Source organism: Phyllopteryx taeniolatus, chromosome 12 (genome assembly GCF_024500385.1).
Source record: "Phyllopteryx taeniolatus isolate TA_2022b chromosome 12, UOR_Ptae_1.2, whole genome shotgun sequence".
In the NCBI taxonomy this organism is placed as follows: Eukaryota; Metazoa; Chordata; class Actinopteri; order Syngnathiformes; family Syngnathidae; genus Phyllopteryx; species Phyllopteryx taeniolatus.
The window spans coordinates 25,453,583-25,468,746 of NC_084513.1; the positions used below are offsets into that span (position 1 = coordinate 25,453,583).

At 45.2% G+C, this 15,164-nt stretch overlaps 1 protein-coding gene across 1 annotated transcript; it reads right to left on the bottom strand.

The window, feature by feature from the left end:
* Positions 1 to 1,204: 1,204 nt before the first annotated feature.
* slc10a2 (solute carrier family 10 member 2) lies at positions 1,205 to 10,831 on the bottom strand. The gene is made up of 6 exons (XM_061792002.1): positions 3,954 to 10,831; positions 3,679 to 3,797; positions 3,389 to 3,477; positions 3,127 to 3,302; positions 2,811 to 2,968; positions 1,205 to 1,946 (listed from the first exon to the last, which is right to left on the bottom strand). Exons 1-6 carry the CDS (start codon positions 4,340 to 4,342, stop codon positions 1,771 to 1,773), a joined length of 1,107 nt encoding a protein of 368 aa, XP_061647986.1. The 5' UTR covers positions 4,343 to 10,831; the 3' UTR covers positions 1,205 to 1,770.
* Positions 10,832 to 15,164: the final 4,333 nt, after the last annotated feature.

Genomic DNA, 15,164 nt, shown 5'->3' on the forward strand with positions numbered 1-15,164 from the left:
TTTGTGACTGTACATCCATGTTCATGTCAATAAAAGTGATTCCATTGTTACGATCTACCAGCGAATTCGTGTGCCCGATGATATGTTACTTCTAAAATAATAAATGTAGGAAAAAACGTAAGGGGTCTGTCATTTTACTGAGTGTGTGCTCGCACGATTAATTTTTTACAAATTTGAGTTCAATTTTTACATCATTCCTAAATCGTCCAAATCGTCGACTGGCTCAACTGTAGCCCCGTAATATTTCCATACTCAAAGAAGTAAATTTGACTTTATGCCGATTTGATCGGGCTGATCGGTATCGCCGGATATGTTGTATTTTATGCTGATCGGCTTTAATGTCATAATTCGCTGATCCGATCAATGAAGTCATCCATCCATCCATTTTCTGAGCCGCTTCTCCTCACTAGGGTCGCGGGCGTGCTGGAGCCTATCCCAGCTGTCATCGGGCAGGAGGCGGGGTACACCCTGAACTGGTTGCCAGCCAATCGCAGGGCACATAGGAACAAACAACCATTCGCACTCACAGTCATGCCTACGGGCAATTTAGAGTCTCCAATTCATGCATGTTTTTGGGATGTGGGAGGAAACAGGAGTACCTGGAGAAAACCCACGCAGGCACGGGGAGAACATGCAAACTCCACACAGGCGGGGCCGGGGATTGAACCCGGGTCCTCAGAACTGTGAGGCTGACGCTCTAACCAGTCGTTCACCATGCCGCCCTCAATGACGTCATACAAGACAAATTTTTCTCTTTCACGATTGCACTATGTCAGACTACTGCAATAAAATCTTGTATTCCGATACCACCGCATCCCGTTTTTTTTTACTATCAATAGGCTTTATCTCATCAACTCAAATGCGACCGGATACACTCGTTACCGCGGCGACGACAACAAGAGCGGAGCGAGCCGACGGTATTATAAGGACACAATGGGGACCAAAACGTGTGTTGGTGGTCAGGACAGGAGAGGACGTTCATTTAAGGCTTGCTTGAGGTATGTTCCCGTACTCTGAATACGATACGGCTCGATTTCCATCCTTTATGGAGCCAAGGAACATATTTCACAATTGCACAATCTCACGGCACACCAACAAACAAAAATATCACAAAAAGTGGATACATTAATGACTGTATGTACTTCCTGCCATCTAATAGAAGACCATTCATTTGTTGTCTGTCACTATTCCTCACAGGCATAAATAGAGGAACAAAGATACATTATTTATTGTAAATATCATTTTTTTGAGCAATTAAGTACACAAGTATATACAGTAAATAATCAGGTAATATAAATAGACAGATTCCTCCATCTTGTGATCGGATCGAACATTGAATACATGTGCATTGGACAAATACATTAGAGTGAAAATCAATATTGCTCCGAAAAAATTGAGCAGTCAAATAAATGTAAGGTATGCCTGAGGTCAGTCATCAATTTATGAACAAATATGAGGTATACATCGAGTCAAATAACTGAAAATATATATCTATATATATACTGTAATATATCTGAAAAGCTCTTTTTCTAAGATGCTATAAATAAATGGTGATTGTTCACACTTGTTCTGAGAATGAAAAATGGTGCCTCTCCAAAAACACTAATATACTACTCGCCATTCATTTGGGTAACCCGCTAATCAGAGGTTCCCTCAAAAATGTCAAATCGAGTTCAATTGTGCCTGGTCTGCACAGTTTGGTGCGTTCAGCAGTATTGCCCTGCTTGTGGAGAACATTTTCTTAAGTACAAAGTCCTCAGAGGCATAATCTCAGAGCTGGGTGTTCTTGCCCTTATTAATAGGATCCTCGTTCAACTCGACAGGGCTATTTTCCACATGACAGCGCTTCTCTTTTGCTCGTTCTGCATAGCCATCTTCGAATGACGGTGATTCACTGTCTGTTTCGACTGATCCCAGGCCACATGACCTTTTATAGGCTTGGTATCCTGTGGAGTCAAATGCAAAGATTTTGAATGAGTCATTATCTCAACATCTTTTCAATCACCTGACATTCATCCACCGGGGTAAGACTAAGGTTGTAAAAGCCGCAATGAATACTTGTAACACTGCAACCGAAAAGGGGGGATTATCTTGTGAACTTCCTATTAAACCTCCGACCTTGAACACTGCTTCTCAGTAAAATGATGTGTTTAATCCCTCCCTTGCTGCCTTCTGGTCAAGAAATGAAATTGCTTTGGCAGTGTTACATGTGTAAAAAGACTGCTTAAGCCAGGAGCAGACAAGGTAGTTATATGCATCTTTTTTATTGTCACGAACCTTGAGCATTGTCCTTGGTTTCACTGCAGCTCAGTGGCCTCCCATATGCTCTGCCTTTTTTGTTTTTGTCATTTTATGTTATAGCTACAGAACTGACCAGTAATCATACATATTAAGGGCAATGTTGTTTTCCCATTTTCCAATTCTGTATTTTATATTTAATACAGAGCATTTATGTGCACATAAATAAACTGCTTCTCTTCCCTGCTCACCCTCTGTCAGTTCCTAATGAACCATTTCAACAGCTGTGAATGGTCTTGGCTGACATATGCCAATTTCTTTCATTGGCCTATGGGTCAGTAATTACTGACTCTATTAGCTCTGCCTGAAAAAAAAAAAACAGGCAAATGTATGATCGACCAGAAAAAGAAAAAAAATCATTTTAGCAACTGCAGCAACAGCAAATAAAATAACACATCCGATGCTTGGAGAGTATCGTAGTTTTCCTTGTATGCAAGTGTAAATGGTTCAAGAAATAAAACACGGCATCACAAATTCGCTAGTTGAACATCTAGTCAACGCCTGGAGCTCACCTCCCACGAACAGGACTGCCACCAACAGCTGAAAGATGCTGTAGATAAGGGGGAATGCAAACATGACCTCCAGTTCAGCGGGACTGAAGGACAGCTGGACAATGGTGCTACACAACTGGGAGTTCTGAAAACCGGTCTCCAAAGCAATTGTTCGGCACCTGAAAAAAAATAAATGAATAAATCAGTACAGCAGAACTACATACAGCACATCGAGCTGAGGAAAATTTAAGTAAACGAAAGATTTTGGGATGACAACAAATAGTTTTCACCACTAGGGCAACATTTTGAAACGGTTTGTCGTCACTTGTCACCTTACCTGTACCATGGTTGACCCACAAAGCGGGCCAGAAGGAAGCCCAGCCCAAAACCAATAACGGGGTAGATAGTTCCGATTATCCAAAGCGAGGGGGCAATGGTCCAGGAAGACTGGTAAAGAATTCCACCAACCACAGCAATGATGAGAATGAGACCAAAGCCTGTAATGGACCCAAACTAGACAGAACACACACGACATCCAGAAAATGTCACTTTGTAGATTTTAATGGGTAAGAAGACATTAGATCAATGCAAATTCCCACCTTGAGGATCTTTTTCGCCACGTGGGGCCATTTGCGTTTCACATACATTCCCACGCTGATTGGGACAAGGAGTGCCACAAGCGTGATACCTGAGGAAGCCCAAATTATACGTCTTTGTAATTCTCTTTCTTACTTTCTGTCAGACCGAAATATAACACAAGCCTGACACAGCATAAACAAAGAGTTAAATGAACAGAATTCCAATGTCTTGTTCATAAAAAAAAAACAACCTAGAAAGTATTTTTGATCTGTCTACCAGGAATTCAAAACAGATAGTACAGTATATTTACCAATACTGTCATATGGGATTTGGATGGTGTCTGAAGAAGTCCAGGCGGAGGTGTATATGAGAAGACATAGTGGCATCATTCCCAAGGCCAGGATGGAGGAACAGGCTGTCATACTGATACTGAAGAGAAGGAAATGATCAGCGACAAGCTTCTCTGAAGACATTTTACTATAGGAGCGCAAAAGGGTGATTGTGACATGTACATAAAGGTGATATGATCAATTACTTCGATTCAGCCAACGTATCTCTTATCGAAAGAACAAGACAGCTTCTTACCTTAGGTCCATGTCTCCATCAAGCCAGTAGCAAATAATATTGGAACCGGAGCCTCCGGGACAGCAACCCATGATAATTATGACAATGGCCTGAACAGGCAACACATTGAAAGCAAGTGACAAGGCAAAGGCAGTAAAAGGCATAATGCCAAATTGGCAGAGGAAACCAATAATGATGCCCCAGGGTCTCCTCACGTGTCCCCAAAGTTTTTGGGCCTCCACAGTGCAGCCCATGGAAAACATGACCATAGCCAACATGATAGTGAGCACAGTGCTCAATATTAGACTCAGTAATGCATTAAAGTCCGTGGTTGGAACAAGGCAGTTAGCACCAGAGCAGATTGTGGATTCTGAGAGGCAGGCAGCAGCGGTTTCCTTGACTGTAGACATATTGGAAATGTGATGGCAGAAGATAATTATCCGTGGCCAGTCAACTTTGAGAGACAGCTGAATGCGTGTGCTCGACAGTCCATAGTTTGTAGATTTGACTGGACTGGATCATTTCCTGTTCTCTTAGTTATCCAATAAGATGATGGTGAAGAAAGTGCCCCGCCCACTGCTCTTTAAGCCCTGCTGGCAACTGCCAAATAGTAGTGGGAAGGAAAATTGCGTGGAAAAAAATTAACCATTGTTATGTTTTATGGGGTCAGTGTTCAAAGCACGTGAACATAAAATAATCTTTTTTTGAAATGTGATTGCACCATCATTCTTTAAAATGCTCTTTGGCCTCTTAAAACTTTATTGACAGTTAAACTATGAATTACCATGTCCCCAAAAGAAATGAGGCTTTTCCTCAATAAAGTACACCTTATGCAATATGCACATAGAAGGGCCACACATGCAAAAAGTGTTGTCAACTGATGTAAATGAAAGTAAAATACAAAATGCTCTGACATATACAGTACATACCTGATTATAAAACCTATACTGTTTTATACTTAATACTTATACTGTATATGCTTTTCAGTACAGAGGGTTCACACAGTGCATTGCTGGCCTGCCAGGCATGTCATTGACCTCTGGGGTCCTACAGGCAAAGATGAATTTATCGTACAGCAAAACTCAATTGTGATTTTTGTTTTTAACACTGAATGAAAACATTACCTGCATATTTAGCACTGGAGGTAAAGCAATACTGGTGGGGGCGTTCAGCAAGCAGGTTATGTGAAAACTCAAAGCAAGTTAACACTGATGCAGATTGCATAAACGCATCGGTGTGCCCGCCGGTGAAAAAAGTAATTTCTCTCGTTAAATAATTGGTTGTTTGGTTGAATTTTCAAAAAAAATTAAATACCTATACATTTTCCCTTCCCTGAGCAGTCACCTTATCGTGGTGAAGGGGTTTGTGTCTTCTAGTGATCCTAGGGGCTAAGTTGTCTGGGGCTTTATGCCCCTGGCAGGGTCACCCATGGCAAACAGGTCCGAGGTAAAGGACCAGACAAAGCACAGCTCAGAGCCCCCATGATGATTAAAACAAATGGACAACGTTTTCCCCTCACCCAGACGTACGTCACCGGGACCCCTCTCTGGAACCAGGCCTGGGGCTGGGGCTCGATAGCAAGCGCCTGGTGGCCGGCCCAAAGAGGCAATGTGGGTCCATCTTCCCATGGGCTCACCAGCTGTGGGAGGAGCCAAGGGGACCGGGTGCTTAGAGAGCTGGGTGGCAGCTGAAGGGAAGGCCCTTGGCGGTCCAATCCTCCGTTACAGAAGCTGCCTCTAGGGACATCAATATCACCTTTCTGGCAGGGAAGAAGCCTGAGGTGGTGTACAAGGTAGAGAAGTTCCAACTAGATATACTATATTTGGGCTCACCTCCACACACAGCTTGCGCTCTGATACAAGACCTCTTGAGAGGGGGTGCAATCTCTCCCACTCTGGAGTTGCTCTGGTGAAAGGCGCCGAGCAGGTGTGGGCACGCTTATTGGGCACACCCAAAGCCGCAGTTCAATGACTGATTTTGTGGTCGTGTCATTGGACTTTTAGACACGTCTTGGACACCCAGGTGAAGAGAGAGGCCTAGCTGTGAACTGATCACCACCTGGTGGTGTGTTGGCTCCAATGGTGAGGGAAGATGCTGGTCCATCCTGGCAGACCCAAATGTATTGTGAAGGTCTGCTAGGAACATCTGGCGGAGTCCCCTGTAAGAAGGTGTTTCAACTCCGACAGGACTTCGACCATGTCACATGAGAGGTGAGGGACACGGAGTCCGAGTGGGCCTTGTTCTGTGCCTCCATTGTTGAGGCGTCCAAATGAAACTGGTCATAAGGTGGCGGCAACCCGCTAATACGTTGGTGGACACCATCGGTGAGGGATGCCGTCAAGCTGAAGAAGGAGTCTTATCAAGCCTTTTTGGCCTGTGGGATTCGGTAGGCAGCTGATGGGTACCAGCAGGCCAAGCGGAATGTGGCTTTCTTTGGTGCCCGCTGAGGCAAAAACACAGGTGTGGGAGGAAATTGGTGAGGCCATGGAGAAAGACTTCCAGACAGCTTCACGGAAATTGTGGTCCACCATCTCGCGTCTCAGGAGGGCGAAACAGTGCACCATCAACACTGTGTATAGTGGGGATTAGGGTTGGGTATCAAGAACCGAGAATAACATTCCAATTCACCCGGAATCGTTCAAATTCTAAAATTTTGGTTCCCAGTTTCGAAGCTTACAGTCCGCCGAGCCACCAAGCTGAAGAAGAATGCGCCGCAAACCAACAAAGAAGTGCCACAAACCAACATCATCTGCAAAAAGCAAAGATGCAATACTGAGGCCACCAAATCGGAACCCCTCTACGCCTCGGTTGCGCCTAGAAATTCTGTCCATAAAAATTATGAACAGAATCGGTGACAAAGGGCAGCCTTGGCGAGTCCCAACTCTGACACTGGTCATACAGGGACTCAACAGCCCGTATCAGGGGGTTTCGGCACCCCATACTCCCGAAGCACCCCCCACAGGACACCCCGTGGGACACTGTCAAACGCCTTCTCCAAGTCCACAAAACACATGTAGACTGGTTGGGCGAACTCCCATGCACCCTCGAGGACCCTGCCGAGGGTGTAGAGCTGGTCCACTGTTCCACGGCCAGGACGAAAACCACACTGCTCTTGCTGAATCTGAGATTCGACTTCCCGACGGACCCTCATCTCCAGCACCCCTGAATAGACCTTACCAGCAAGGCTGAGGAGTGTGAGCCCCCTGGAGTTGGCACACATCCTCCAGTCCCCCTTTTTAAAAAGGGGGACCACCACCCCAGTCTGCCAATCCAGAGGCCTTGTCCCCGATGTCCATGCGATGTTGCAGAGGCGTGTCAACCAGGACAGCCCCACAACATCCAGAGCCTTTAGGAACTCTGGGCGAATCTCATCTACCCCTGGAGCCTTGCCACCAAGGAGCTTTTTAACCACCTCGGTGATTTAAGCCCCAGAAATAGGAGCGCTCGCCTCAGAGAACCCAGACTCTGCTTCCTCATGGGAGGCGTTTTGGTGGAATTAAGGAGGTCTTCGAAGTATTCTCCCCACCGACTCAGAACGTCCCGAGTCGAGTCTCTCCTTTAAGTACATAAGCAATTGTGTAAGTTACTATAGCTGCTCATGCCCTTCATGTGCTTAAGTTCTTCATGGATATATATTAGATATATTAATAGATATATTAATATGGATATATTAATAGATTAATTAACTACCCGCATGTGTGATGGATGTCTGTCTCTGTGTCAGTCTTGTGATATAAAAGAGAGAGACGCATTCAGTATATACGCGCATTACATTTTGAACTCCTGCTTCGAAACCTCTTTAATCACTCAAGGATATAGTTGATGTAATCTGCTGTAATTATACAGTATAGAATCGTCCTGCCTTATCGGTATTAAAGTGCCTTCTTAATGTTAATGTGCCTCAGACAGTCACAAATTGATGGTGTGAATTGACATTACATGGAAAAAGCAACTGATGGCTTTGCTCAACGTTTTGACAGGACAGGATCTTCCAGTTGTTAGATAGTTCCTAACATTTTAGTAGAAATTTTTGATTTGATCTGTCAGTACGTGATTCTGCTGTCACTTTTGAACACAGAACAGCTGCACTGCTGTTGGGAGTAGCAAACTTGAGGGACGTAACATCTCCAGTGCCATGAAAGAAAGTATTTGTCCCCTTTCCTCTTTTTTTTGGGTAGTTTTCCCATTTTAATATTTAAGATCATCAAACAAATATAAATATGACAAAGATAACCCAAGTAAACATAAAATGCAGTTTTTAAATGGTGATTTTATTTATTTAAGGAAACATTTTTTCAAAGCGACCTCGTCCTGTGTGGAAATGTAATTGCTGCCCCCGATCTGTTCAATCAAGAAATAACTGAAATAGAACCTTTCTGACAAAATGAAGTCGGCCAAAAGATCACAAAAAGCTGCAACAAAATGCCACGATCCAAAGATATTCAAGAACAGGTGAGAAAGTAATTGACAGTCTGGAAAGGGTTACAAAGCTATTTCTAAAGATTTAGGACTCCAGCAAACCACCATGAGAACCATCCGAACCAGGCCCCCTTCATATATGGAGATAAATCGGATTTGTATCTGATGCGAGTGCAATATGGACGCTCAAGTCGTGCTTATTCGACCTGTACGCCATCAAACGTCACAATTGTTCGACAAAACAGAGACGCCACGAAAGCAACGGCGCAAAAAAGAGTAGAAAACAGTCAGTGGCAAAAAGAAGAAGCTTTAGAAGTGATAAATATAAGAAAAATATTGACTCCAGTTGCACAAAATCCTTGAAATTGCCACAAATGCATCATAACGAGACCTATGCGAGGGCCCATATTTACTCTCAGAAAGACAGCACTTCGTGTTTGTGCGCATGCCCAATGTTACGCATGCGTGTGACGTCATGGACTCATTCCAACCAGAGTAGAAGTCGCATTTGTTTTTGTAATGTGAACAAATCCATAAAAAATTTGATTCAACAAAAAGCCATGATTTACTTATTGATTATTATTTGATACCAAGATGGTGCCTACCAGTGTGGTCGCCTCGGTAACGCGCTCTCTAGTATTGTTTTTGTGTTTTTCGTTCATCTTTGGAGACATTACACAACTCACTTACACAAGGGGAGACTTGCTGACCATCAAGGAGGCTACTCCGGACTTTCTTTCACCAACTTTCGCAAATCCGCTCAGTTTTTTCCCCGAGTTACTTACCGGGGTGGCGACCGCGGTTTTCGGCGCATGGAGACGGAAACAGCGCCACAGAGGGAAGCGAGCCCGCATTCAGGTGAAACTCCGCAAGAGAGGACACAGATTGGCGTTCCCGTCGATCCATCTCGCGAATGTACGCTGCCTACCCAACAAAATGGACGAGCTTCATCTTCTGTTAAAGACCAGTAAAGACTTCGGACGTTCCGCCGCCATGTGCTTCACAGAGACCTGGCTTTGCGACGCTGTACCTGATGGCGCCGTCATGCTTCCCATATTCATTGAGCAGACCGCGACATGGAATCATCGGGGAAAACAAAGGGAGGCGTGATATGCTTCTGTATCGCATTTGGAGTCGCTCTTTTTGAACTGTAAGCGATTCTACTCGCCGCTTGAGTTCGCATCATTCATTCTTGCTGGCGCCAATATTCCGCCTCAAGCTAACATGAATGCCGCACTGCTAACGCTCAGCGAACAAGTCAACGACATTGAAAAAAAACACCCGGACTCACCCCTCATTATTCTCGGGGACTTTAACAAAGCTAAACTCAACCACGAACTCCCAAAATACAAGCAGCACATCGATTGTCCTACCAGGGAAAATAATACTTTAGACCACCGCTACACTACGCTAAAATACGCATACCGTGCTATACCCTGGGCTCGTCTGATCATTGCTTAATTCACTGAATACCGACGTACAGGCAAGAACTTAAATGCGCGAAGCCAACAGTGAAAGTGAAAAAGTGGACCAATGAAGCAAAGATGGAACTTCAAAACTGCTTAGACTGCACAGACTGGAGTGTCTTTGAAAATTCAGCTGGCAGCCTGGATGAATATACGGACACTGTTACATCCTATATCAGTTTCTGTGAAGATGTGTGTGTGCCAACAAAATCATTTCGCACATTCAACAACAACAAGCCGTGGTTCACTGCTAAACTTAAGCAGCTTCGCCAAGCTAAGGAGGACGCATATCAGAGCGGGGACAGGGCCCTGAATAGTCGAGCTAGAAACCAGCTGACTAAAGAAATTAACATTGCAAATAGGAACTATGCAGCAAAGTTGGAAAAACAGTTTAGCGCAAACGACTCTAAATCAGTCTGGCATGCATTCCAATCGCTGACTAATTACAAGCGACGATCCCCCCAAGCTGAGAACAATAGCACACTAGCCAACGACTTGAATACCTTCTACTGCAGATTTGAAAAGGACACTTTCACACCCCACACACACCCGGCTGCATCCCCGACCACAATCACACCTCTGACTTCTGCGTTAACCACACCTCTGACTTCTGCGTTAACCATTCATGAACAGGATGTGAGACGCATCTTCAAAGAACAAAAGATTAACAAAGCGGCAGGCCCAGACCATGTGTCCCAATCCTGCCTCATTCCAGTCCCCAAGAAACCTGCAATCTCAGGTCTAAATGACTACAGGCCTGTCGCTTTGACATCTGTGGTCATGAAGTCCTTTGAACATCTCGTGCTGGACCACCTCAAGAGTGTCACAGGTCCCCTGCTGGACCCCCTGCAGTTTGCCTACCAAGCGAACAGGTCTGGGGATGATGCAGTCAACATGGGACTGCACTTCATCCTAGAACACCTCGACAGTGCAGGGACCTAGCCGAGGATCCTGTTCGTGGACTTCAGCTCAGCGTTCAACACCTTCATCCCTAAACTCCTTTCATCCAAGCGTCTCCAGCTCAGCATCTCACCTGCCATCTGCCAGTGGATTTACAGCTTTCTGACGGGCAGGACACAGCAGGTCAGGCTGGGGGAGGCCACCTCATCCACACGCAGCATCAGCACTGGGGCGCCCCAAGGTTGTGTCCTCTCGCTGCTGCTCTTCTCTCTCTACACGAACGACTGCACCTCAGCGCACCCGACTGTCAAACTCCTGAAGTTTGCAGATGACACCACTGTCATCGACCTCATCAAGGACGGTGACGAGTCTGCATATCGACAGGAAGCGGAGCGGCTGGAGCTGTGGTGCGGCCGACACAACCTGGAGCTGAACACGCTCAAGACTGTAGAGATAATCGTGGACTTCAGGAGGCATCCTTCGCCACAGCTGCCCCTCATGTTGTCCAGCTGCCTTGTGTCAACCGTCGAGACCTTCAAGTTCCTGGGAATTACAGTCTCTCAGGACCTGAAGTGAGCGACCAACATCAACTCCGTCCTCAAAAAGGCCCAGCAGAGGATGTACTTCCTGCGGCTTCTGAGAAAGCACGGCCTGCCACCGGAGCTGCTGAGACAGTTCTACTCAGCGGTCATCGAATCAGTCCAGTGTTCTTCCATCACAGTCTGGTTTGGTGCTGCGACAAAAAAGGACAAACTCCGACTGCAACGGACAATCAAAACTGCTGAAAGGATTGTCGGTACCCCCCTACCCACCATTGAGGACTTGCACGCTGCCAGAACTAAGACAAGAGCGTGCAAAATCCTCTCGGACCCTCCGCACCCCTGGTCACCAGCTCTTCCAGCTCCTTCCCTCAGGTAGGCGCTACCGATCAATGCAAACTAGAACTCGCAGACATTTCAACAGCTTCTTCCCTGTTGCGATCAATTTCTTAAACACCTAACCTACAATTCCATTACAACATGGTGGCAATTTTTTGACTTGAGTTCGTTGTCACATTTCTGTGGGGTCAATCATACATTACTCGTGCACTCACTGTAGTTGTCTCGCCATGCTGCACTATTTGCATATACTGGCCACTCATGCCAGAGTAGCATCTGCTCTATTTGCACACTGATGCAACATTTGCACAACCAACATTGTCCCAGATTATCGCACTACTCGTCACTTTAAACCGCATACACTCCTTGAAAGTCTCGGCGCCCTTTGCACAATGGTCATTGCACCAGACTGTTGCAATATTAGTCATTCGAACTGCTCTAAGTGCTAGAGGACTCTGCATCTTTTTGCACAATTGTCAAAAAAAAAAAAAAAAAGTACCGGCATTACCAGATAACTAGCAACCCTTTATTGCTCAGTTTTTGTCAATGTCTTTATGTCTCAAAAGTATTCTCTGTCAATTGACTGTCTGTTGTCGTACTAGAGCGGCTCCAACTACCGGACACAAATTCATTGTGTGTTTTTGGACATACTTGGCAAATAAAGATGATTCTGAGTAACTCATCAAAAAAATTGCACTTATGGATTCCTGTGTATAGTATGACTAAGTGGGTACGAATAAAATACTAGATGTTGGTAGCTTAGTATGTCTTATCTAATCTTCATCTATCCCATCGTTTATCTTTCTTTCTTGTTCCTCATTAGGGATGCTTTCAATTTTAACAGTGTTCTGCAGCTGTAAAATGCGTGCGAAGATATGTTTCATGTCATGGTAAATTTCTTAGGTGATCTGATTCTAGATATCTGTTTAATCATATTCTAGTGAAGATAAACTTAGAGGAAACCAGCCCACTGTCTAGATTGCCTTTTATGAAGTGATAGCAATCGCAGTACAAAAGATTTTTGTCACGTGACCTTGACCCTTTTAACACTACTTTATATAAAAACTTATGACCGAAGTTAACTGCTGATCTTGATTTTTTTATATTCCCAACTTGTAAAACTCTGCAGGTTTGATCAGTTTCTTCATTTTTACATGGTGACAAGCTACACAATCAAATAACTCATCTTAAAACACATTTTACAGTTATCTACATTGATTGTAAAGATGTTCATAGTTTATCCACATTTATCTTAGCTGCTACATGCAGCCTATTTTGTGATATTAAAGTGTGATAGATTCAATGCATTACATACTTCTGCTTTTCCTTTGGGCTTCTCCCTTTAGGGGTCGCCACAGCGCGTCATCCTTTTCCATGTAAGCCTATCTCCTGCATCCTCCTCTCGAACACCAACTGCCCTCATGTCTTCCCTCACGAGATCCATCAACCTTCTCTTTGGTCTTCCTCTAGCTCTCTTGTCATTTTTAATTTTATCCAACCTGGTCACTCCGAGACCGAACCTCAACATCTTCATTTTCGCCACCTCCAACTCTGCTTCCCGTTGTCTCTTCAGTGCCACTGTCTCTAATCCGTCCATCATGGCTGGCCTCACCACTGTTTTATAAACTTTGCCCTTCATCCTAGCGGAGACTCGTCTGTCACACAACAGACCTGACACCTTCCTCCACCCGTTCCAACCTGCTTGGACCCGTTTCTTCACTTCCTGACCACACTCACCATTGCTCTGGACGGTTGACCCCAAGTATTTAAAGTCCTCCACCCTCTTCTCCCTGTAGCCTCACTCTTTACCCCCCACCCCTCTTATACATGCACATATATTCTTTCTTACTTCGGCTAATCTTCATTCCTCTGCTTTCCAGTGCATGCCTCCATCTTTCTAACTGTTCCTCCATCTGCTCCCTGCTTTCACTGCCGATCAAAATGTCATCTGCAAACATCATGGTCCATGGGGATTCCAGTCTAACCTCATCTGTCAGCCTATCCATCATCACTGCAAACAGGAAGGGGCTCAGGGCTGACCCGTGATGTAGTCCCACCTCCACCTTAAATTCGTCTGTCACACCGACAGCACACCTCACCACTGTTCTGCTGCCCTCGTACATGTCCTGTATTATTCTAACATACTTCTCTGCCACTCCAGACTTCCGCATGCAGTACCACAGTTCCTCTCTGGGTACTGGGTAGGTTTTCTCTAGATCTACAAAGACACAGCAGTTCCCACAGCTCTGCACATCACCCTTGTTCTTAAAAATGGGCACGAGCACACTTTTCCTCCATTCCTCAGGCATCTTCTCACGCGCTAGAATTCTATTGAACAAGCTGGTCAAAAACTCCACAGCCACCTCTCCTAGATGCTTCCATACCTCCACAGGAATGTCATCAGGACCAACTGCCTTTCCATTTTTCATCCTCTTTAATGCCTTTCTAACTTCCCCCTTACTAATCATTGCCACTTCCTGGTCCACCACACTTGCCTCTCCTACTCGCCCTTCTCTCTGATTTTCCTCATTCATCAACTCCTCGAAGTATTCTTTCCATCTAGCTAGCACACTACTGGCACCAGTCAACATATTTCCCCCTCTATCCTTAATCACCCTAACCTGCTCTATCCCTCTGTCTGGCCAACCTGTATAGAGCTTTTTCTCCTTCTTTAGTGTCCAACCTGGCATACATGTCATCATATGCCTCTTGTTTGGCCTTTGCCACCTCTACCTTTGCCCTGTGTCGGATCTCAATGTATTTCTTTCGCCTCTCCTCGGTCCTCTCAGTGTCCCACTTCTTCTTAGCTAACCTTTTTCCTGTACTGTGAGGTTCCACCACCAAGTCTCCTTCTCTCCTTTCCTGCCAGAAGATACACCAAGTACTCTCCTGCCTGCCTCTCTGATCACCTTGGCTTCAGTGGTCCAGTCTTCTGGAAGCTCCTCCCATCCACCGAGAGCCTGTCTCACCTCTTCCCGAAACGCTGCACAACACTCGTCCTGTCTCAGCTTCCACCACATGGTTCTCTGCTCTGCCTTTGTCTTCCTAATCATCCTCCCCACCACCAGAGTCATCTTACACACCACCATCCTATGCTGTCAAGCCACACTCTCCCCTTCCACGACCTTAGAGTTGGTAACCTCCTTCAGATTATATCGTCTGCACAAGATGTAATCCACCTGCGTGCTTCTACCTCCGCTCTTGTAGGTCACCCTATGTTCGTGCCTCTTCTGGAAAAAAGTGTTCACTACAGCCGTTTGCATCCTTGTTGCACAGTCTACCACCATCTGTCCCTCCAAGTTCCTTTCCTGGATGCCGTACTTACCCATCACTTCTTCATCACCCCTATTACCTTCACCAACATGTCCATTACAATCTGCACCAATTACGACACTCTCTCTGTCTGGGATGCTCAGAACTACTTCGTCTAGCTCCTTCCAGAATTTCTCTTTCACCTCTAGGTCACATCTTACCTGTGGGGCATAGCCACTAATCACATTATACATAACACCCTCAAGTTCAAGTTTCAGCCTCATCACTCGATCTCTTTTCACCTCCAAGACATTCTT